This window comes from Nicotiana tomentosiformis, chromosome 5, assembly GCF_000390325.3.
Source record: "Nicotiana tomentosiformis chromosome 5, ASM39032v3, whole genome shotgun sequence".
NCBI lineage: Eukaryota > Viridiplantae > Streptophyta > Magnoliopsida > Solanales > Solanaceae > Nicotiana > Nicotiana tomentosiformis.
Window position 1 is genome coordinate 96,754,629 of NC_090816.1, and position 25,239 is coordinate 96,779,867.

The 25,239-nt window shown below is 36.2% G+C and overlaps 1 protein-coding gene across 2 annotated transcripts; it reads right to left on the reverse strand.

Annotated features, from left to right (window-relative positions):
- Window positions 1-1,412: 1,412 nt before the first annotated feature.
- On the reverse strand, window positions 1,413-18,082 carry LOC104090410 (uncharacterized). 2 transcript variants are annotated; one of them, XM_009595497.4, is made up of 8 exons: window positions 17,774-18,082; window positions 16,498-17,628; window positions 14,168-14,585; window positions 7,206-7,350; window positions 6,310-6,425; window positions 6,120-6,198; window positions 3,954-4,187; window positions 1,413-1,960 (listed from the first exon to the last, which is right to left on the reverse strand). In XM_009595497.4, the coding sequence occupies exons 2-8, from the start codon at window positions 17,579-17,581 to the stop codon at window positions 1,640-1,642; spliced, it is 2,397 nt and encodes a 798-aa protein (XP_009593792.1). In that variant the 5' UTR covers window positions 17,582-17,628; window positions 17,774-18,082; the 3' UTR covers window positions 1,413-1,639. The 2 variants fall into 2 exon arrangements, with proteins under 2 accessions (XP_009593792.1, XP_009593791.1); XM_009595496.4 differs by having other exon boundaries at window positions 16,498-18,030.
- Window positions 18,083-25,239: the final 7,157 nt, after the last annotated feature.

Genomic DNA, 25,239 nt, shown 5'->3' on the forward strand with positions numbered 1-25,239 from the left:
AGTTAATACGTGTTGTACTCTTTTTTCCTTACAAGGTTTTGTCCCACACGGTTTTCCTTGCAAGTTTTTTAACGAGGCAACCAAAAGGCGTATTTCTAAACATGTGTACTCTTTTTCCTTCACTGAGATTTTTTTTCCATAGGGTTTTTTTCCTAATAATGTTTTAACGAGACACATTATCTATGGATATCCAAGGGGGAGTGTTATAAGAAAATTAAATTATGGTGGATGTCTAATCTTCTCCATTATCTCCATAAGTCCCAATACTCTAATAATTATGGAGTTATGATTGTAACTCCATAACCTCCTCCATGATCTTCCTCTCAAATGCTTAATGACATGTTGAATGACATATTTTGCAATAGTGATTCTTCACTTTTCATGCCTATATAAAGGCCTTGTAATAGATAAGAAAATACACACAATTGAAGAAGAAAATCTCTTCCTTCTCTCTATCTCCATTTCTTGTTCATGTTTTACCAAATTACTTTTATTTCATAACAACATTTCTTGTTCATGTTTTACTAAATTGTTTTTATTTTATAACACGTTATCAACACGAGTTTCTAACCTCCGCTAAATTTCTAAATTTTGTAAATTTTGTATTTTGCCCTAATAAGATGGTTAGTACCCCTGCTCCTCCCCCCAGACAACAACAAAATAATAAGGAAAGGAAAGGAAGAAAGAACAACAAAATAATAGAGAGGCTCGAACAAGTTGATTGATTAATCAAGCCTCTGTATGAACGTCCTTCAACTATTTTTTCTCTTATTACATGAGAAGGTAGAGGGAAAATAACTATTACTATTAAAGTTTTTGTAGGTAAAGATCATATGGAATATTACTTTACTGTTATATTCAAAACTTCTTTAGAATATTAATAGGCTCCTTTTGTTATATACACACTGACATTCAGATAATTGTGAAAGTCTGAAAACTCTGCTTATCTCTATGCCTCTTGTTAGAGGAAATTAATGGATCTTTCCTGAAAAATACCGTATATTTTATTTTCCAGTGGTATTCCTCTAATTAGTGGAAAATAATTTCCCTTAAAATGTTCGGATAATCAAACATCATAAATGACTTATTTTCTGTAAAAACATTTCCCCGACTTACCAAATGAAGATCTTGTTTCTATGCTTGTTCCAAATACAATTTAAAGTTCAAAGTTAACAATAATGTAACCTTAACAAGACTTCCTGGCAGTTGATTCACACAATAATGCATTCAAAAATATATTCCTTTGGCTAATTAGTCTTGAGGAAAAGATTCATCATTCACAAGATATATAGGAAAAAATGAGACTATTCTGCTGAACAGTGAAATTTCAAAAAAGGTTTTCAGTTCATTTTGTTCTCTTGATACCTACTAGATCTACAGCTTGATGTATCGAGTTTAGAAACTGCACAAGATGATGTACAAATTATGATATTACAAAGCAAAAGATGCTGCTAATGACAATTTACAACTGTTCCAGAGGCCAAATCTAAAAGGTTGTCGCCTCTAACGAGAAAATGCAGGGATTTCGACAAATTAAATGTGATACGATCAGTCACTGCTGTGACTTGGAAAAGGTTCAAAATTTTCCAGCAGCTTTTACATGTTACCATCTCTACACAAAATCCGAGCCGATGTTTTGCTAGCCACTTTTCTGAGCAAGTTGCTCCTTGTCCATGGCTTTCCTTGCTAGCTCATAGCCAGCAAAATTCATCGCACCCAGAGGAGCAATCCAGAAAAATCTAGGAATGGCTCCTTTAAACAAACCGAGGGGTCCTTCATGACGGAGAATTGATAATGCGACCATCGATGACGTCACAGTCCTCCCCTGCGGAGCAGTCATCATTCTGGTCTTTATCACATCAAATGGAGTCGTTAAGACGGCTGTAAAACCACCAGATAAAGCTCCAACTGCAACTGTTTCCCAAGGCTCCAACTCTCGCCCCAGAAGCTGTTGCACTGCCTGAAATCAACACATGATTTTCTTTAGCTGAAATTGAAAATATATGCATTTTAAAATCGAGGACACTAAATGGTACACTAACTCAGATTTGTTCAATCTTTTGCTTCAGGCAACTAAACCTGATTACCAGTTAATAGTCATCCATTAAATTCATCATTCGTAAAATATTCTACAAATTTGTTTACTATCCCATTACCTACCAACCCAATTAATCTATATAATAGATGTTTAAAGGGAGCTGCTGGTCCAGCCAACTGCATTTCAGAAAATTACACAAGAGTTTATATAGCAGACACAGCATAATGCTTTTCCTTGATTATAGCACACAATACTATGTCAAAAAGCTGAATAAATCCAGAGGACTTCGTATTCCATCCATCCAATTTTTATATGGTGTTTAATTGGACACGAAATATTAAAATGTTAATGACTAATGTATAAGGTAAAGAAACAAAATAAAGAAGAGGTTTATCGAAGACATGATTGTGAACATTTCTCAACAGGGCAGGGGCGGATCGCCGGAAAACTGAACATATAAGGCAAAATCCGATTTGTACCTCTATATTTTATATTTTAAATTCTTTGACACAGCCCAAAAGCATAGTTCAATGGTCAAGGGGGTTCAAAACCTTTGTAAGGTTGCTGGTTCAATTCCCACTGGCCACAGTCACTTTTAATTTTTTAAATATTTCTTTTTTTGAACCCCCTTAGCAGGAATCCTGCCTCCGCCACTTAGCAGGGGCTCCTTATATGTCTTAAAATAGTAGAGTAAGGTAAATAATTATTCTCTACTTGTGATAAGGCAAGTAATTATTCTCCATAATAATAAGAGAATATGAAAATATGAAATAGATTATTTTACAACATTCAGCAATGCAAATGAAATGACACTAGAGATATTGTGAATCTACAAATATTCACCATATAACTACATTAGTTTTTCTTGATTATCAACTTTTTCGACTATATGTTATATTAATGACGGTGAACAAAATACTAAAAAAATAGTCGAAATGTTGGTTTGATAGATAAACATGACATCAAAATTTAAATTTGAATAGTTAAATGAACTTGAATAAGTGAAAGTTGGGATATGGATAAAGAAAGCATCATATTAAAGTTTAAAACTTGAGCAATTGAAAGCTGAAAAAATCGAACAGAATAATATTATAAGAACATCCCAAAGTGGAAAAAATATCATAAAAATTGGGATAACGAGAGTGCTAAAAGGGAAGATTCACACTCAGTTAGAAATGACTCCAGTCACGCTTTTTACTACTTATGAAGTACTACAACTATTCTGTTTCCCCTTCTTTTTTTTTGCTGTTTTAAAATGCAGAATGTACATCAGTTACTTTGCAACAAATAATAGGTCAAAAAACCACAGAATTAGTCAATAATTACATTCTCCATTGTGCTATTGCTAACTAGGTAACCTGTTTTTCCTCTGTTGGTGTCGGTTAGGGTCCTACGTTGGTTGAGGAAATGGGTTGTCGTCTCTTTATAAGGTATTGGGCAATCCTCATCTCATGAGCTAGCTTTTGGAATTGAGTTAGACCTAGTGTCCATTTTTCTTAGCAGTGTTCACTAGGTAATGCCAGTTCTTGTAAAGAACTAATATCCCATAAGAGAAGTGAGATGCTTTCTCACCGCATTCTGCACTTAATCTGAATAGAGCGGAATAGCAGACAATTTAAAGATTATAAGGCTGATTTAAACACAGCGATAGATGCTTGTGCCTCCTCGAGTTATGCTGCAAAGGAGAATGCAAGCAAGGATCGGAATATTTTGGAATTTATAATTCTATATCCTTAGCTTAGGTCTTTCTCTTTTCTTTTAATATCTTGATTTTCTGATTTTTCAGTCATATCTTTGTCATTAATATATCAGCCTTAAACAGTTTTAAAAAAATAAACTGATAGTGGAGAGAATGAAGTCAGGGGAAAATTCATACAAATTAAGTATACTGCAAGCTTAAATAAGTGCAAATCACCTTTTTGGACTCGGCATATAGGCCCATGCCTACAACATAAAATGGAATCTCACGGCAGAGAGTGGCACCAGTTCCACGGAAAAAACCCTTAAGACCATCTTGCTGCCAAGTGCCAATGATTGCTGCCCCAACATTGTCGAAAAGACCAGCTTGCAATCTTTGCTTGAGCACCTCACAAGGTATTCTCACAGCAGTACCTAAGAAAGTGCTGCAGAATGATGCCACAGATTGAACCTAGATAACATTCCAAAAACAAGAAGATGGATAAGTAACTAGCTTTGTGAATCCAAACAAATGAAGATCAGTCAGGAAATAATCCTATGTAGCATGTCAGTGCTCAACTAATTGATCCTGCTTTCCTTATTACTTTGATATTTTCAAGCCTTCTTGTGTACCTATGGAGCACAAAAAACAGCGGCAGCAGGCGGCATCCAAGAACACCAATTGAAGTAGAGGGGGAGAGAGAACAAGCACACTAAAAATGTGAAAGAAAGTTATCATATCATATTTGTTTTTTGCCTTTCCTACATTTCATCGCAGCTCATCTAGGTTCTAGGAGTTCTTTAATCTCATTGAATGATGAGCAGATCCTCCTATGGATACTTGGATAATTCAAAAGCTTAAAAAATCCCCCTTTAAATTCAACTTAAGAATGAGTAGTCATTTTAGTCAACAGTTGCTGTGTTCTTGCCTAGGATGCTTAAAATGAAGTACATAAGCTGACAGAAATCAGTCAACTAATTGGGCCCTCCAATGTAAATGGAACCATCAGAAGGCAGAATCAGCTGGGTGGCCACCGGATAAACCACAGTGAAAGAGTCTTATAAGCTGAGAAACAATAATAGAAGGAACAAAAAGATGGTAATAAGAAGGCCTCAACTGGCCATCATGTAAATGGATAACCAATGACATTGTTTGAAGAGGTGATATACCAAATTTATCAAAGACAGGACTTTTGAAATGTTATCCGTGCAAAGCTGAAATGTTTTACCATTCTGCAAAAGTTAAGGTCCAATCTTTTTTAAAATCAAGGCGAAAGATTGACCTAATTAAGCTGATTGCCAACTTTCTCAAAACCTACCAAATTTTAATTCATAATCTTTCTACCAGATTACTTTCTGACCAGTAAATGGTTGCAAACTACAACTACCATCAGCTCTCATTGAGCATGCAAGAGAATACTGAAAGTGGGGATGTTTAAACACACTTTGTTGTGAAAGTGGGGATGTTTAAACACACTTTGTTGTGAAAGTGGCTATAGAACTATGCCAATGAAGATGGGGCCAAGTGGAAGATGGGGATAAATGTGAAGTACTGGTTGGGTGTTGCTAAAAGACGCGACCTCTTCCTATGGATGATTCTGTGGAAAGTATGCCAAAGAAAGATTGGCCAGTTCAAAGCTCAGTCTGGTTCTCGGTAAAAATGCAAAAAGAGTACGGTTAATGTTAAATATTTGGTGTGGTGAAAATACCCTGGAAGATGATTTCCTGAGATTATTTGCACTAGCAACAGACAAGACAGTTACAGTAGCTGCGATTTGAGACGGTTCTCAACTGTCATGAGAATATCTTTCAAAAGTCCAAACCCCTTCAGGGTTGGGCGAGGTGACGTCATGCTTCCTGAGATTATATAGCTACAGAGTTTGGAGAATTGGATAGAATGATACAAAGGAGCATCCACGAAGCACTTCTCAGTTAAGTCTTACTATGGTCATCTCATCAAAGCTTTTTTTCCTTAATTGTTTTTTTTTTGGTTGTTGGGGGGGGCATTAAGACCATCAATAATCCAAGGAGGATATGCATTGTGGTGTTGTGGTGTATTTGACTTGCACTGGGCGATGTCAACCACCTGTTAGAGGTGGATATGATTCCAAATTACAGGCTTTTGTATTTTGGTTATTTTAGAGAGACGGAAATAGGAGAACCTTTTGAAGAAGTTGAGAACCTGATGTCGAAAGTCAAAAGTTTTCTTTGGTTTCTTTTGTATTTTTGGCAGTGGGAATACCTGCTTGTATGAATAGCCACAGCACATTTTTCAAAGATAGCACCACCTTGGTGTGGTATTAATGAATTACTTTGAACTATCTTAACAAAAAAATTAAACTGAACAATATTAGCAGAAAGAGAGGGAAAACTCCTCAGAAGGATTCCACTGCTAAACCCTTACCTGTAGTTCTGGAAGTGTAGGAGCAATATTAATCAACACAACTTTGCTTGCTTCAAATATTCCAGTACGCAAGCCATGACTGCAATAATCAATCAAACTTTACAATCCAGACACAAAAAAGGGACATTTTTACCAAGATACATGAACTACACTGGGTTTGTTGTTATTATTGTTACACAAAAGGACTAACCTTGAAAACTGCCCTAGAATAGCAGGAATAGAACCTCTGTATAATCCCCTTGCTCCAAGTTCGGGAAGCTTCGATATGATTTGTGGAAAGGTAAGTGTTGATGCTTGTACTTGTGTCTGATGAACCAGCCAAAATTTTCAGAATACACATTCACTCTAACGAATTGCTATTCAATTTCAAAATTAATTTCACCATATCCGAGACATCAGATAGACGGAACATACTAGACCACCAGAATTATGCCGCGACAATTGACTGATTTATTTCCTTGAATCAGAGTTTCTTATGCTTCATTGAAAATACCAAACAGGAAAAGATTATCTGAAAAGTATAACCTCACACGAACTTACTTACCCAATTAAGAAACTGGTTAAAAAAGGAAAGTGTGCACCTTGTTTGACTACTTACTAAAAGGGAAATGTTTTACTACATTGAGTGTGTGTTAAATAATAGTTTGAAATGTGATAAAGTGGAACTATTAGTTGGTAAGATGATAGATCAAGTTTGAAATATTATGAAGTAGCGTCAGTTTATATTAGTTTGAATTGTCGGAGGAAGATTTTTCTTTTCCCGGAAAGAGTTGATATCTTTGGGACAGAAAAAAAGGATGTAAGTTTTTTCTTTTCTTTTGGATGAAGTAAGGTGTTACAAAAAGGATGTATGTTTTTTAGGGACAAAGGAGTATCTTGCTATTAAATTGTTTATCCAATATCTTGTCGTATTTTGCCCTTTTTGGGTAATTTTCTTTATTGTGAAATTAAAACAATCAATGAGTGACACCATTTATCATTTCCACCAGCAACTTAAGGAAATAAATAACTGGTCTACGTTATGACAGAAGTTTCAGCAACAAATAATGCTTCTGGAAAGGAAAAAAAAAAAAGAAAAATCTTTACCTTAATCGTATCCACAGGGTGCATTATGGATGTCGACAATGCACAAGAAAGGCCTCCCGCTAATGCTGATTTTAGGACACTTCCAGCAGGAATTTCTACGGGTGGAGGAACAGCAACCACCGTAGCAGCCTCGAACCAGATATTTCTGTGTGAGAAGGCACGGGAGAAAATATGTTATTGATATATATTGAATGAATGAATAATACAACACAAGAGCCTTATTTATAGCTATACTATACAAGGACATACTACTCCTCTACCAATGTGTGACACTATGTACATGCTGTAACTTAACACTCCCCCTCAAGCCGGTGCATACAAATCATATGTACCGAGCTTGTTACATATATAACTAATACGAGGACCAGTGAGAGACTTGGTAAAAATATCTGCAAGTTGATCATTTGACCTCACAAACTTTGTAGCAATCTCTCCTGAAAGTATCTTTTCTCTGACGAAGTGACAATCAATCTCAATGTGTTTAGTTCTCTCATGGAACACCGGATTTGATGCAATATGAAGGGCAGCTTGATTATCGCACACAAGTTCCATCCGACTGATTTCACCAAATTTCAACTCCTTGAGCAATTGTTTGGTCCAAACTAGTTCACATGTTGCCATAGCCATTGCTCGATATTCTGCTTCTGCACTAGACCGAGCAACTACATTCTGTTTCTTGCTCTTCCAGGACACCAAATTTCCTCCTACTAAAACACAATATCCAGACGTAGAACGTCTATCAGAAGGTGATCCTGCCCAATCAGCATCTGAGTATCCAATGATCTGCTCATGACCTCGATCCTCAAAGAGTAACCCTTTGCCTGGAGCCGATTTTATATATCGAATAATGCGGACAACTGCATCCCAATGACTATCACATGGAGAACTCATAAACTGACTTACAACACTCACAGGATAGGAAATGTCGGGTCTAGTTACTGTGAGATAATTTAATTTTCCAACCAGCCGTCTATAGCTTGCAGGATCGCTAAGCGGCTCCCCCTGTCCTGGCATAAGTTTAGAATTCGGATCCATCGGAGTGTCAACAGGTCTGCAACCTATCATCCCCGTCTCCTCAAGAATATCTAAAGCATATTTTCTTTGAGAAATAACAATACCTGAGCTAGACTGGGCAACCTCAATACCCAGAAAGTACTTCAATCTGCCTAGATCCTTAGTTTGGAAGTGCTGGAAGAGATGCTGCTTCAGATTGGTAATACCATCCTGATCATTGCCAGTAATAACAATATCATCAACATAGACTACCAGATAAATACAGAGACTTGAAGCAGAGTGCCGATAAAACACAGAGTGATCAGCTTCACTACGAATCATGCCAAACTCCTGGATAACCGCGCTGAACTTACCAAACCAGGCTCGAGGAGACTGCTTTAGACCATAAAGTGACCGACGCAAGCGACATACAAGGCCACGAGACTCCCCCTGAGCAACAAAACCAGGTGGTTGCTCCATATAAACCTCATCCTCAAGATCACCGTGAAGAAAGGCATTTTTAATGTCCAGCTGATAGAGAGGCCAATGACGAACCGCAGCCATGGATAGAAAAATGCGGACTGAAGCCACTTTAGCCACGGGAGAGAAGGTATCACTGTAATCGAGCCCAAATATCTGAGTATATCCTTTGGCAACAAGACGGGCCTTAAGTCGATCAATCTGTCCATCGGGACCAACTTTGACTGCATAAACCCAACGACAACCAACAGTAGATTTACCTGAGGGAAGAGGAACAAGCTCCCAAGTACCACTTGTATGTAAAGCAGACATCTCGTCACTCATAGCCTGTCGCCATCCTGGATGAGACAACGCTTCACCTGTAGACTTAGGGATGGAAACCGAAGACAAAGAAGATATAAAAGCATAATGGGGAGATGACAGGCGATGATAGCTCAAACCGACATAATGAGGATTAGGGTTAAGTGTGGTCCGTATACCTTTCCGAAGTGCAATCGGTGTACTAGGAGCAGGATCCGCAGCAGGAGCAAGGTCAGGTGCAGGACGAGAACCAGTTGGGCCTGATGGAGGACGCAAACGACGATGATAAGTCAAGAGTGGTGTTCTTATGGCCGGGGAACTAGGGGGAACAACACTAGACTCCTCTGTGGTCGAAGGTGAAGGAGGAGCTATAGTGAACTCCTCAAAGGTCGGTATAGGTAAGACCTCAGATATATCATGGTGGTCAGCAGAGGTAAAGAAAGGTTTAGACTCAAAAAATGTGACGTCAGCTGACATAAGGTACCTACGAAGATCTGGAGAATAACAACGATATCCCTTCTGAACACGAGAATAACCAAGGAAGACACACTTGAGAGCACGGGGAGCTAACTTATCTTTCCCAGGGGCTAAGTTATGAACAAAACACGTGCTCCCAAAAACACGAGGTGGAAGAGAGTACAAGGGTGACTGGGGAAACAATACTGAATGCGGAATCTGATTCTTGATAGGAGATGAAGGCATCCGATTAATCAAATAACAAGCTGTGAGAACTGCATCGCCCCAAAAACGCAACGGAACACGAGATTCAATTAGAAGTGTGCGAGCAGTCTCAATAAGGTGCCTATTCTTTCTCTCAGCAATCCCATTTTGTTGAGGGGTATAAGGACAAGATGTCTGATGAATAATTCCCTGAGAAGTCATAAACTGCTGAAATTGAGAAGATAAATATTCTAAGGCATTATCACTGCGAAAAATGCGAATAGAAACACCAAATTGGTTTTTGATTTCAGCACAGAAACTCTGGAATATAGAAAATAACTCAGAACGATCTTTCATTAAGAAAAGCCAAGTACATCTTGAATAATCATCAATGAAACTGACAAAGTAACGAAATCCCAAGGATGAACTGACTCTACTAGGACCCCATATATCAGAATGAACTAAGGAAAAGATAGACTCTGCATGACTCTCAACACTACGTGAAAAGGAGGCTCGGGTATGTTTTCCAAGTTGACACGACTCACAATCTAATGTAGACAAACTAGATAAACTAGGCACCATCTTCTGAAGTTTGGATAAACTCGGATGTCCTAAACGTCTGTGGATTAGATCTGGAGGATCTGTAACAAGACATGTTGTGGAAGGACTGAGTGAGTTAAGGTAGTAAAGGCCTTCTGATTCACGTCCGGTACCAATTGTCTGTCCCGTACTGCGGTCCTGCATAATAAAAGAATCGTCAATAAAATATATACCACAATGGAGGGCACGAGTCAAACGACTAACAGATGCAAGACTAAAAGGACAGCCAGGGACATAAAGAACGGAATCTAGGGTGATAGAAGACAAGGGATTAGCTTGTCCAACTCCTTTTGCCTTAGTTTGACATCCATTGGCTAAAGTAACAGTGGGAAGAGACTGTGAATATACAATATTTGACAAAAGTGATATATTACCAGAGATGTGATCAGAAGCGCCGGAGTCCATGACCCATGGGCCAAGAGTGCTAGACTGGGAAACACAAGCAAAAGAATTACCAGAAAAGGAAGTATCAGTCTGAGCAACTGAGGCTACTTGTGGAGATGTCTGCTTACTTGCTCGATACTGAAGGAGCTCATTATATTCTTCTTTAGATAAAGAAAATCCTTGGTTACCTGGAGTCTCGGTCTGAGCAATGTAAGCATTTTTGGGTGGACGACCATGTAAGGAATAACACATTTCACGAGTGTGTCCGAGTTTGTGACAATAAGAACACTTGGGTCTAGATCTTCCAAAACGACCTCCTCCTCGTCTATGCTCCATAGTTTGAGATGCCCGAACATCCATTGTCTGGGATGCAAGAACAGAGGAATCAAGTATCTGTGATGAGATCACTGGTGGACTTGGTGCTGCAGCAAGGCGGAGTAATCGAGAGAATAATTCATCAACTGTCGGGACAGACGGACTAGCCAAAATCTGGTCGCGTACTGAATCAAGATCATTAGGAAGTCCAGCGAGGGTAAGAACGAGAAACATCTTCTGTCGCTGCTCTTGTTGTTTTTCCACACTAGCCGAAACTGGCATCAACTTCTCAAATTCCTCCATGACTGCCTGTACTTGACCCAAGTAAGTAGACATATCCAATTCCTGCTTCTTTAAGTTTGTCATCCGTGAAATCACATCATAGAAGCGAGATATGTCATTAGTGTATAAGGTGCGTGCCTTTGCCCAAACCAAATAACATGTCTGGAATGGACGAAACAAGGGCATCAACTTGGAATCAATAGATCGCCACAAGATGCTACATAATTGAGCATCGATTTTTGCCCAAAGTGCTATTGCCTTTTCATCTCCATCGCTAGACTGTTTGATTAGATGATCTTGAACACCTTGACCTCTACACCATAACTCGACAGATGAAGCCCAAGCTAAGTAGTTTGAACCTCCCATTAGAGGTTCTGAGGTAATAATAGCACTAGAGTTTCCAGAATTCATGTTTCTAGACCCAAAAGCATCAAATCCCAAAGACATTGTTGCAAATTATTACCAAATAGGAGAAAGAATCACTGTAATCTGCTGAAACAGTGTACGAAAACACAGAAACAGAATACTGAACTGTAGCTGCCGGAATAGTACTGTAGCTGCCGGAATAGTACTGTAGCTGCCGGAAAAAACTCAAAGTTATCGGAATGAAATGAAAACAGTAGGGGTAGGATCGGAATTACCAGGCGACCCAACTGTTCTGAAGGAAGATTTTCAAAAAATGGCCGGAAGTGGTCGTACGCGCCGGCGCGTGAGCTCACGCGCGTGAGCTTCTGGTGGCGCGTGGAGGCGCGTGAGGCTGCTTCTGCCGGAGTTGTTCACTGGGGTTTGGTCGCCGGACAGTGACGACTCTTGTGGTAGTGTTGGATTTTGCACAACACTGACTGAGATAAAACAGACGCAAACAGCCTTAAAAAGTCGCCGGAAAAAGACTTCCGGTGACTAATTTCTCTTCCCGGAATCGCTGGAATTTATGCACAGCGATAAATCTCTCACAATTGCTCTGATACCATGTGAGAAGGCACGGGAGAAAATATGTTATTGATATATATTGAATGAATGAATAATACAACACAAGAGCCTTATTTATAGCTATACTATACAAGGACATACTACTCCTCTACCAATGTGGGACACTATGTACATGCTGTAACTTAACATTCTGCATGCACAAAAAATTTTAGAAACCAACTCATGTTTTGAAATAAGACTCCATATTATCAATTGAAGAAAAAGTAACACAGAAAAGAGTCAGGCTTTGCAATAGCGGCAATTGCATGTACCATCAACAAAATAATGGTTTTGAGACAGAAAAGAATCATAACTGCACGTGCCACATGCATCTACATCCAAAAATGAAAATTGATATTGAGTGTATCAAGTCAACTTTTGATCTGAATTTATTAACTAACAGACACATTGTCTTCCACCGTTTTCTAATAGAACACTAAAATATTCACACTTATAAAATCTATTTCATTATACTATTTGCTCTCTAACATTTCATCCCTTTTTCTTTTGCTAATATTTGTGCTTCAACATTCATTGACCATATAATATCTCACAAAGTATCAAGGTCCCTTATACCTGTAGACAGCTGCAGAGTGCTATACTAACAGCAAAAGGGAATCCACATGCATCAATTTGTTTCCTATTTTCTTTTGGGTAATAATAAGAGGTGGATCTAGATCATCTTTTCATAAACTGCAATTATTATAAAATGGGGAAATTCGACGCTTAATTTATTTGCTGTGTGTGGATACTGGGATTATTTGCTATGTACAGATACTGTCGAATGCAATAAAATAATCTATAGGATTGGAAGGAAACCACGGTAAGAACATGGATGAACAGTGCATGTGATCACTTAAGCAGCTATAGAAAACATGCATGAACTGCACAGCTTTCAAAAGGAAAGAAAATTAAGTTCTTTAGGTGCAGATGATCTAATTACTCTTGGCATATTTGTCATGCACACACAATACCAGCTATTGCTTGGATAATTAGGTGGTTTGGAAAGCTCTTTTTTACTTTGATAACTGGAAAATCCCCGAGAGCCAGCTAGCGCACGGTCCAAAACTCGGTGGATTAATGGCCCGCTCATCTACCCTTCCCCACCTAAATACCATGTTTCTATTTGCAGCAGGGTTCGAACTCATGACGTGCGTCTAACTCACATTTCACACGCTACTCTCTCACCATTGAACCAAAGGCTCGACGCCTAGAGAGACTCTTTTATGTATGTATCCATAGTTATAAAACTACTTAGAGGATCTTCCCATCAATTGTCGACTAAATTGACTCACCAAAAAACGGAAGTCTCACAAGTACCATAATAATAACGAGCCCACTCTATTGTCTTCCCAAAGGTAAGACTTTCTAATACCAAACATTTTCCCTCTACAAAATGTTAAAAAGCGCTCGAATTTATACCTAAGAATTGCTGGATGTTTCTCAAAATTGTTTTGTATCTTGCTATTTCTTCTGTGCTAAGGCCAAAACATAATTAAGATCACAATGTCTCAAAATGAACAAAAGTTAGAAGAACCAAAACCATCAACTTCCAAAACCCAAGACCTTTTTCAAGTTATGCCCCTATAACATCTTTTCTAGTTGCATCTCTGCCAGCATAAAAATGAAAAGTGATTAACATGCGGTAGTACCACTAATAATAGCAACTGATTATATTTACTCCTCTGTATATTTGATCTTCAGATGATCAAGCAATAGGAGACATGATCAATAATTGAAGATTGTCTTCAAAAAGAATCTCAAAGAAAGGCCTCTAATCAACTCATTTCTCCAGGGTTAACTCAAATGAAAGACCTAGTTTTCCCAAAACATGGAAAAGTTAGTTAATGGAAGTGAAAAACTGGAGTTTCACCAAAGTGAACCTTAACAAGGAGCTCATTACTGTAACTTCTTTTTATATTCTGACATCTTACTGTTGGTATTATCATATCATTCAAAAAGGGAAAAAGTTATTCTACCGAGGATCTTCTTGAAGCCGATCTGATGGTAGTAGCAGCATAAAGTTCCGGAAATGTCCATAGGAAATAGATTCTTCTGCATCCGCACTTAGAAAGCGCATCATGGCAATAGCATTGTCTTCATTTGCTGGAAGTCCTGCATTGTTTAGTGATGCAAGTATCTCACTCTTCTGCAATGTGCCTGACTTGCTCAAAGCAAGACTAGTGTAAGCCCGCAGGATGGTGGGTTCCTTCTGTTCCATCAAGGACAGAAATTGTTTCCACCCAAAAGATTTTGAGAACAAGTGACTTCTAGCACGACGCATGAATTCATGGGCATATCTTTTTGGCAATTTTCTCTTTCTCATAGCAATTTCAAGATCTTCCAACGTGACTTGACCATCACCATCTCTATCCAATTCCTCAAAGAATCTCTTACCTGTAACAGTGCAACACAGGACTAAGGGCATGCTTGACAATATCCAAATTTACTTACCGAAATTTCCTTATAATGGAGATCTTGTACGTCGCAGGCAGCCCTTGGTTCAAATATTGAAATTTACTCATCCCAACCCAAAGAAGGAAAAAATGTTGTAATAATAATAACAACAACAACAATGATCATGATGACGACAATAATAATAATAACAGCAACAACTAACAACAACAGCAATAATAACAATAATAATAGGTGCACATGATAGAGGAATCATTTACTTCAATCACGTTGAGAATTGTTCAGCTACTGGAAAAATGATCCAGTTACTCATTTGTTTCCTTGAACTTACCATTTCATCCAACTCCATGTCAACAAAATTTTCTTCTACTTATTATTACAAGTCAAAAGTTGGTAAGAGATATTTCATGTGTTTGCACTTTTGTTTATCATGGTTGTGCAGTTTGTTGTCCATGCACAAGCCACATCTTCTGCACTAACTTTCTATCTCATCGCTAGACACAGCCAGATAGACAATCATACATAGTTTATGAGGTTATCTAGCACAGACATGTTCCACATCTCACATTTTTACTAAATGTACTATCACCATGCCCCCATAGACAATAAGGTTTATGAACGATGTGCCAATTTTTATCAGGTTTCTATTTTAGCCACTCCGAGTATATGATTTGAAGCCCCAAGGACTTGGTGAAGTTGTTGCTTATAGCATGTCAAGCATTACCAACTATATTTCCAAGGTGCTCATTATGTAATATTAAGGCTTTAAGTAAACAAGTGGCAACAAGTTTAAGCAGAGGTTCATGAAACAACATAGTATGTGCATACATTAATATACCTCCTATCTCATGTTACAAGAGAACAGCTCCCTCCTCTTCACCATTTAACTTGTCAATCTTATATGCTGGAAACTAATACAGCTGACAGGGTGGTTACCATTTATTAAAGATATGATTTTGCTTGATATATAACACGAGGGAAAGAAATGGGGGAAAAAACACCTCAGAGGAGGCACAGAAAGGTTTTGTTTGGAAGGGATCATTAAAGCAAGAAAGGTAAAGAAAATCCTATATCAATCAATCAACTTTGCGTCAATCCTAAACTAGTTGGGCTCGGCTATATGAATCCTATGAATCCATTATAGCTCTACTTTTCTGCTGGTCGACAATCTATACACCCCCCCCTAATCTGGCTTTAGGATCGGCTTTGCATTGCAGATCGCACACTGAAGAGCAACGAAATTCTATGCTCAAGGAAATCGAGATAAGTTGTTAAGGAGTATAGATTGCTAAAATATTCATCATTTTCAATCACAACAAATTAGAAACTTTTTGTGGGATTGATCCATGTGTGAAAGATGAGTGGACTAACTAGCCAAAACACAAGTCCCCTGTTGACACATACTTGACAATCTCAAAGTCTCAAACAAACTTGATTTAGGTTTGACATAATTACTAACTAGTCGATGAAGGTCGAATTAAAAGATAACATAAATATAAATTTCTTATTGAAGCAGTGAAGAAAATATACAAGAAACAGAGCTGCTGTAAAATAGAAAGCTGCAGGTAAAAGGAAACTAAAACAAAGACATCAACATCATTAGATCAACAAATGAGCACAAAGTTCTCAGAGTATGATGCTAATGCCATTAATTTCTATCTTGGTCTTTCTTCTTTATACCTAAAGACCCAAGAAAACATGTACAGTAATATGAAAGAGAAGATCAGAAAAAGTAATCAGTCTACTGTAAGGCACGCAGATATGACAAAATCTCAGTATTTGTTGATTTTTGACCAATAGAAACAATTCATGTAAAGATCAAAAGCCATGTTAACAGAGTCACTTGGAAAGGACAAAACTTTAGATCAACTTTATAACTAGGATCGAGGCATACCTTCAGCCTCAGTGTATCTGAAGAAGTCCTGGACAGAGAACAACTTTTTTTTGTCGGGATGATCTTTACTAGGTCGTCCTAACTGAGGCAAGAGCTCAATTAGTTCTGTTATTGAAACTGTGGACAATGTTGATCTCAAACGCTCGACATTGGATAATGGAATACTGAGCAAACCATTCGCTAAACTTCTTGCGGAATTTCCAGTGCTCTCTTCTTGACCGCCAATATCGTTAACACCATCTTCTCTCTCTTCTCCCACGGAAGAATCTACATCAACAATACTTGAAGGAACACCTCCTACTCTAGCAAAATTCAGATCCCCAAGAAACCCATTGACATCAGCTCTTTTCCCCTCTAAAATACTGACAAAAATCTTGAAATGATCAAACTTATTGACAGGCGGAGGAATTTGATTAGACTCGGCAATCTGACATTCCTTCTGTTGGACTCCTATGTCAAACTTTTGAAGATTCAGAGCTACTTGATCAAAAAGAAAACCAAGAAAGCACTCAACTGATAAATTCTTTCCCTCTTTGTGCTTCTTTTCCTTCACATAATTTACCCTCAGATTATCTTTAACATCATCACGAGCTCTATCCTCATTGCTCGCCTTCTGAACACGCTTTTTCACAGTCTTAAAGGGGCTCGGAACAGCCTGAACAAAACCATTAATCAACAATGACCAAACCACAGCAAATTGCAGACAGTTCACACAACTCCCATCCCCTTTGCTGCCACCATACTTCTCCTTCAACCCTTTCCTAGCCACATTATTGCTCCCTTTATTGGTCTGCCCATTATTCCCAAACATTCCAAAGAACATCTTAATCGGTAACTTTATCAACAAGCCCTTCTTTTTCTCATCACCTTGCTTAACTACACTCATTTTCTTGACATCTAATCCAGAACCACAACTACTAGTACAACTCTCAACTTTCCCAGTCTTTGGACCAGGCCAACAATGCTCAAAATCCTTGGCCACTTTCTTAATACCTAACTCTATCGGCGAAAATGCATTCTTAACAAATTGTACTGAATTCAGAAATGACTCAACAGGGTCTCCAGTCCCAGATACCACCACCATCACTTAAACACTACACCTTCTTACTCTACCACAAATATCAACCAAACCTAATAAAGAACAAGCCCCAATTGATTATTTGAAAATAATATTCACAAAACAACCACAAGATTCAATAAGAAACAGATTCAAATAAACCCTAACTGTACAAGAACAAAATTTAATAGGATAAGAAGGCACAAAAGTAATTCATACCCATTTGCGGATAAGGGAATGGGGTCAAAATGAGTACTTTACAGTGTGGTCAACTGTTATATACACAAATTGTAGGATAAAGGATGAATCTTGAAAATGGAAGATGAATGATTTGTGTATATGAGAATTGGGTTTTGCTTAATTTCTTGTTATTGTTTTACCGGAAACTGAAAATTTTATCCAGCAAAATTTTAGAAGCCACTAATATTCTTCAGATCAAATTCCAAAGATATGATGACTGTGAAGTGTAAGAGAACAACCAGAAAAACAAGAAAGTATAACAAGAAAAAGAGCTCATCTATCCTTTTTTTTTTTTTTTAAATACATAAATTATTGGTAATAAAGTAATCTTGGGAATCAAAAAAACTAAAAAAAAAGACTTCCACTTATCATTTTTCATATATGATTAGAATGACATAAATACCCCTAAAATAAGGAAGTTTTTATTAGCTTATAAAAACAGCAGATGAGGGTAAATTTGAGTTTTGGTATTGGAGTAATGGAGTGGCTGGAGTTTATTGGATTAATTGGAATATATATATATATATATATTGGAAAAAATGTTACTCCATTATTTTCCTCTTTAAGTTTATTAAAGTGATTTTTCAAAATAATATCTTTTGTTTTTTGGGAAGGTGGGATTTTGGATAAAGACGGGTTGAGATGGTGAATGTGGATAATATTGGGTGACGTAGCGTCTATTTGGAAATCGGTAAATTTTTGGCATTTTGCGTCTGGTTGTTGTTTACTTGTTCGCAAGGTGGTTCATAGACTTAAATCTCATTTAATTCCCATGCAATCCTTGTTAATTTGCATTTATCCTTTTATCCAAATTAGTTTAGCTGTCTTAACTTAAGATTTTTTATTGAGAAATATATATTTTTCCGCTTCTAAACTAACAGTCAATAATATATTCTATTATTCTATAAGTGGGAGTTCGCAAGCACTTCACCATCAACATGCTTGCTTACGTAGGGGCATTTATGGTATTTCATAATTTATCTGATTTGAAGGTATTGTACGTGCTAGCATCATGCTTGTACACATTAGATAAGTTGGCTGAAACTGTAGGGGCCATCTCAATTTCCCATACCATGTGTTCACACCTTATACTTATTTATACCTAAGTTAAAACATTATTACTTTAGATGACCTATTTGTTTCTGTAAATTTTCTAAACATTTGAGGGGTTTTTAAATGTCTGATTCATAGCCCCCACGTACCTCTCTGGCCCTATCCTTAAACTATTTAGCAAGGCAGCAAATCATATACTAGGATAGCTACAATAGTAAAACAACATACAAAAATAATACCGTGGAAATAATACAAGATATTTATTGAATAAAGAAAATTATTTTTTTTAATAAAAGTCAAATGAGTTAGGCATAAAATGATCGATGATAAACATGCAAAGTTCAATAGTTTAAATACAAGTATTATCAAGTTATATGATTCTACTTGGTGCAATTTTTGTGTAATATTGGTGAAGGTATTAGCTTTTTTACAATGATATATATTAAAGACAAATTCTCCACTAAGACAAAAAAGGACGTTTAAGTTATGCTAATAAATTTATAAAAATGGAGCAAAAACTTGTAGAATTTTTACAAATCAAGAGGGAAAAAAGGATTTAATTGGGATCTAGACTTAGATGGTAACCTAACCGAGTATGTCATTATTAAAAGGGGGAAGACTCATCCCTTAGATTCAGAACACAAGTGAATAAGAAATGATCATGCCGCCAAAGGTGTCATGAGGGCACTGATAAAAAAATTACCAGTGAAAATATTAACTTAGCTAGAGGAAGAAAATGACATCACTTTAAAAACTAACACCTCAAACAAATATTAGGAGCAACATTAAGAAGATAAGGTGACAAAATAATACTTAGGTAAGTATTTGATATTAAAGGTTTAGAAATAAATTATTATTATTAATGAAAAGGAATTATTTTCATGCTAAAAAAATAAAACCAAAATAGATAGTCCCATATATCGTGTCATTATCGTTCTTTTAAAGACATAAAGAATAATACCAATATAGGCTATGTATAATATTTGCTAGGGTTAAAATTTAAAAATTTGTAAGATTTAAAAAAATATCTGAGTGAGGGTAAATAAAATAATATTTAAAATTGAAATCTAAAAATTTATGATTGGAAAATTGCATTTATTTCATGTGAAATACTCCTTAAACAATTTTCTCAATATTTGACCCGTGTTTTAAATATTGAATTTAGGGAACAAAATTGAGATTAAATTTTCTTATCATGCTCAAATCTGTAGAATACAAAGTTAAATTAATTAATTTGAATTATATTAATTTATCTATTAGAGCTTGGGACTGTGCACAACACGGGTTATCGCTTACTAGTATTTATATATTATACACTTTTTGGCTAGCAAATATAATTAGCTTCGTTTCTATTTTGCCCTATTTAGTTCTCCTGATTTGGCCCTTTACATTACTTGAGCAAGATTTTTTATCCGACTAGATAAACATCGTAGCTTATCATAAAAATCATTCTTCTTAGTTCACATAATCTTTAATTTGTGTAACGTAAATATTTCAGCATGTTCCACATATCAAGTTGTGATGGATCAGATGTATGAGAAATGCAATTGTACAAATGTATAATAATTTTTCTTGAGCTAATAACCGTTGAATAAGGGTTAAACAATAGGGCACATTAGTATAATAAATAATTTTCTTGAGTTAAAAATTAAACGTTGAATGAGGAGTAAACAATAACGCATATTAGTGTATAAACATTTTTCTTGTGCACTTTTAGCTAGAGTTTGGCCATAAATTTCAAAATTTATTTTTAAAAAATTAATTTTGGTGAAGTTTGGTTTGAAAATGAAAATCTGTTTGAACATCATTTTTCAATACATATTTCACTTTTTTTTGGAAAAAATATGAAACGTGACTTATACTCATAAGTTCTAAAAACTATCAAAAATACTCAGCAATACCAAACAAACAAACTTGTTAATCCTATATATGCAGAACCTTTATCGATATCATTCATTATCACAAAATATAGTCCTGAACATATATAAGTTTGGCATAAATTATTATTTTTATAATAAACTGCATAATACACTATCATAAAACCATAACCTGATATTTTAATATCAACGGCTAATAACACAATTATTAGTTACTACAATTTGTCAAATTACAATGCTATTACAAGATCTATCAGTCCAAAAAACTAATAATAACTAGCCGGTGGATTAGTTGGACCATAATAGATGGTGGATTTTTTTATAAAATACAAAAGTTTGGGGTAATTTTTGACATTGTTAAAAAATTCACGGCAATATTTTGAGCTAAAAACAGGTCTAGAGCTAGTTTTGAGATTTGATTTTTTAAAAAAAAATTTGCCAAAATATAGATAAAATCTATAAACAGACAGGTTTTGCCAAAAAAAATTTTATAAAATAAAACTTGCCAAAATCTATGGTTAAACGGCTTAATGATTTCAACATTGGTTACTTTAAGGGGTCGTTTGGTAATGTGTATAAGAATAGTGTTGAATAAGGTGTATTAGCAATATGAGGATTGGTAATGCATGGGTTAATAATACAAGCATTAATTATGCAGGGATTATTTTTTATCCACTGTTTGGTGTGGTGTATTAAAAATTAAAATGCATTGCATAATTTTTAATAAAATTAGTTGTTTACAAAAATGTCCTCCATATTCTTTAGCTTTACGGAACTTTAACGATAATTTTGTCTTTAACCATGCTAATGCATGCATTAATAACCTTAGTATTGCTAATACCATGGTTTGCTATGTACTAGTTATACATAGGATAATACCAAATATGTTGTATAACTAATACTTGGATTAGTAATATATAAATTAAGAAAATATACCTAAACAAAGATTAGTAATACTAAAAGTTAATGCATAAATTATTTTCTCTAATACCTCCTATTAAAAGAATAGGTAAGAACCTAAAATATTGTACTCTACTACTTACTCCCGTTTAAAAAGGGAGAAAGTACGTACAATCACAAATAAGTATATGATGTGACTTATTACAGAGTACAAATAGACATTCATATGTATGTATAACTTATCTCATTCCTTTAGTATTTCGGAATTTCACGTAGACAACCAATGCCGTTTATATACGTTGGGATTTCGTCGAATAAAAACTATTTGTACATATTATTACTATTAGTAGTATATTTCACCTTTTTCTTTTTCTATTAATTAATTTTTAATTCAAAGCATCCATCATGGCGAAGGGGGGTTTTAGGCATGAACTTTTCTTGTATATAATCGAAAAGCATAAAAACATAGAGGAGGATGTATCCTTTAGCCTCGGTACATAATGAAGAATGATATGCATTATCCTTGAGGTCGGCTGCTCAAATCTAATATGCCTAGTTTGGGAGATCTTCTCCATTACATTTTGACTACAAAATATTTCACAAAAAGATGATAATTCTACTGATACTAGGAATATAAAAAAAGTTATTTTATCCATTGAAAACATCATTAACAACAAACTGATTCCATTTTGGCTTGAATCTAAAGTTTGGTATGCCTTCTCTATCCAACAATACAGGATCTCTAACATGGTATGGACAATTTGTCATGCTGGTGAAAACCACATGATCCTTCAAACTCTCTCCCGAATTTGCCAACAAGTCGACCACCATATTAACTTTTCTGTATATATGTAAACAAAAGTAAAGCATTGATCATGTGATATCTTTTGAATCTGCTCCAAAATTAGTCCTATCTCCCAAGGTGGTTTCAGTTTATTGTTAATCAAAGTAACAAGAAATAATGAATCAGATTCTACAATAATATTGCCTTTAATTCTATCCTTGCACAGAAGCATTCCTTTTAGTATTGCCTTTGCTTCAGTCATATTGTTACTGTAATAGCCATAAAAATCAACAAAAGCACAAATAAAATCCCCATTCACATCTCTAATTACGCCTCCGCCACCAGAGCTTTCTGGATTACCTTTGCTACATCCGTCTGTATTTAACTTAAGGCAATTTGTCCCTTGCTTGGTCCATCTCACCACTTAACTAGATATTACCTGTTGTACCCTCTCGGTTGCTAGACACATTTCCATCCATGACTGAGGCAACCGTAGCTTCGGGAATTTACAATTTAAATGTGAAGTCATAAATTTGTACACCTGATGAATGATGACTCTAGCAGATATATTTATCCCTTCAAAATTGGCTTGCACCTACTCTTCCATATTTCCCACGAGATAACAGAAGGTAAGCATTGAATTAAAGTAGCGTGAACTCCATTTTTAGGTACAGTTAACCACCGTCCCATAGCCATTTGCCTTATGTCTCTATGGCTCATTTTAACTCCACAACAGTTAGCAAAGTACGCACACACTTGTCTTGAAACTTGACTCTCACAAAACAAGTGGTGACTAGTTTCTTCTTCATGCTTGGAACAATAACAATATTTAGAGGGGGCAATAATTCCAAGTCTGTTGATTATTTCATTAGTGGGTAATCTTTCTTGAAGTAGTCTTTTCATGAAAAAAGAAACTTGGAAGGGCAATTTCTTTTGCCATATCATACTATTTGTAAAAGTTCTAGTTCTATGCTTTCTCGTTTTTTCCTAGGCTGATCTACATGAAAAAGACACAGTATGGTTCAAAGTCCACACTGGATCGTCTTCCTTGTCCTCCCTAATTTGTATAGATAGAATAGAACTTACCAGATTTGTCGGTAGGACAGGGTGCAACTTTGCCTGGTTCCATCTCCCATTTTCAATAAAATCCTAGGTCTTAATGTTTTTTGATGCATTACTGCGATTAATACACTTGGCCAAGGATCCTTTTCCAGTTCAATTATCCTACCAGCGTGAAATATTCCCTTTGCCAATCCTCCAGAACGCATATTTCTCAGCCTCCTTCTTGATGCTCATTAATCTTCTCCAAGTATGAAACTGGTCATAAGAACTTTTTCTAGCAACATGATGCTTGATTTTGCAGTATTTAGCCTCCAAAAGATCTTTCAACGGAGATTTTGGGTCCTAAAGTTCCATCATATTTTAGCCGCAAAAGCATTACATATATCCTATAAAGACCTGAACCACACCCCACCTTCCATAGTAGGAAAACAAAAATTTTCCCATGCTATCTAGTGGTGTTTCTTTTTGTTATTATCCTTTCCCCAAAAACACTAGCCATAATATTTTTAACTTGAAGTAAAGCAGTGTTAGGGGGAGGAAACATAGAAAATAGATGAAGAGGTAAAGCAGTGAGAATCAACTTTATCAATACAGCTTTACCACCAAAAGAGAGAAGTTTACCGTACCAACCTTTCAACCTGTTAGAGAATTTGGCCAACATGCCATTGAAATTAATCACCTTCTTCCTCCCAGCATAAATAGGACAACCAAGGTACTGCATTGAGAATTGATAGTGAGGACAACACAAAATATTCCTAATATCACATATTCTGCTACCATTGAAATTAGGAGGAACATAAATGGCAGACTTCTGTCTATTCACCATTTTCCCAGAATTGTTTTTATACACCGTCAACTTTGATATCATTAACTTCAGAGATAGAGGATCTTCAGAAGAGAACAACATTGTATCATCTGCATAGCATAGGTGTGTGTGTGAGGGTAGGTCCTTTCTTATCACATGAAAAAGGAATAAAACCTTCAGTTAGTAAAGAATCCATCAGTCTAGATAAGAGTTTAGCTCTAATAATAAATTATAATAATTCGACCGGTCGTTTTGAGTATTAACATTTTGTTAGGTGGTTTAAGGTCTTGAGTAGCTTAGTATTGTGTATTAAAACCTATGTGTGTACCCGAGTTCGGTTTTCAGATGATTCAGGATTGATTTGGAAGAAGGATTCATGTTTTAGAAGCTTAAGTGGCAATAGTTGATCGAAATTTGACTTTTATGTAGACGACTCTGAAATAGTATTTTGATGATTCTAATAACTTTATATGGTGATTTTGGACTTAGGCGTATGTTCGAATTTGGATTTGGAGTTCCGTAGGTTGATTTGATGCATTTTGGCGAAAGCTAGAAAGTTGAAGGTTTGGAAGGTTAAGAGATTTGACCGGGAGTTAACCTTGTTGATATTGGATTCATATTGCGATTCTGGGAGTTGGAATAGCTCTTTCGTGTCATTTGGGAGTTACATACAAATTCTGACATCATTCTAGATTGATTTAATATGATTCGGCGCGAGTTGTAGAAGTTAAAGGTTCATTAGTTCATTAGGCTTGAATTGAGGTGTGATTCATAGTTTTGATGTTGTTTGATGTGATTTGAGGCCTCGAGCAGGTCTGCATGATATTATGGAACTTGTTGGTATGTTTGGACGGGGCCTCAGATTTGTTTCGGATGTGCTTCGAGCCATTTCCTCCCATTTTAGATTGCTATTCTGGCATCTGGTGTTTTCTTATTTGCGTTCACATAGTGCTATGGTGGAATC

Bases quoted from the DNA above. Each gene is read 5' to 3' on its own strand.
- LOC104090410 (XM_009595497.4), bottom strand. From the start codon at position 17,581: ATGGTGGTGGTATCTGGGACTGGAGACCCTGTTGAGTCATTTCTGAAT. The intron at 14,586-16,497 runs GTATGCCTCGAT...GCACTGTTACAG, and splicing joins CAGATACACTGAGGCTGAAG to GTAAGAGATTCTTTGAGGAA. The intron at 7,351-14,167 runs GTAGAATAACTT...CTTCTCACACAG, and splicing joins CGGCTTCAAGAAGATCCTCG to AAATATCTGGTTCGAGGCTG.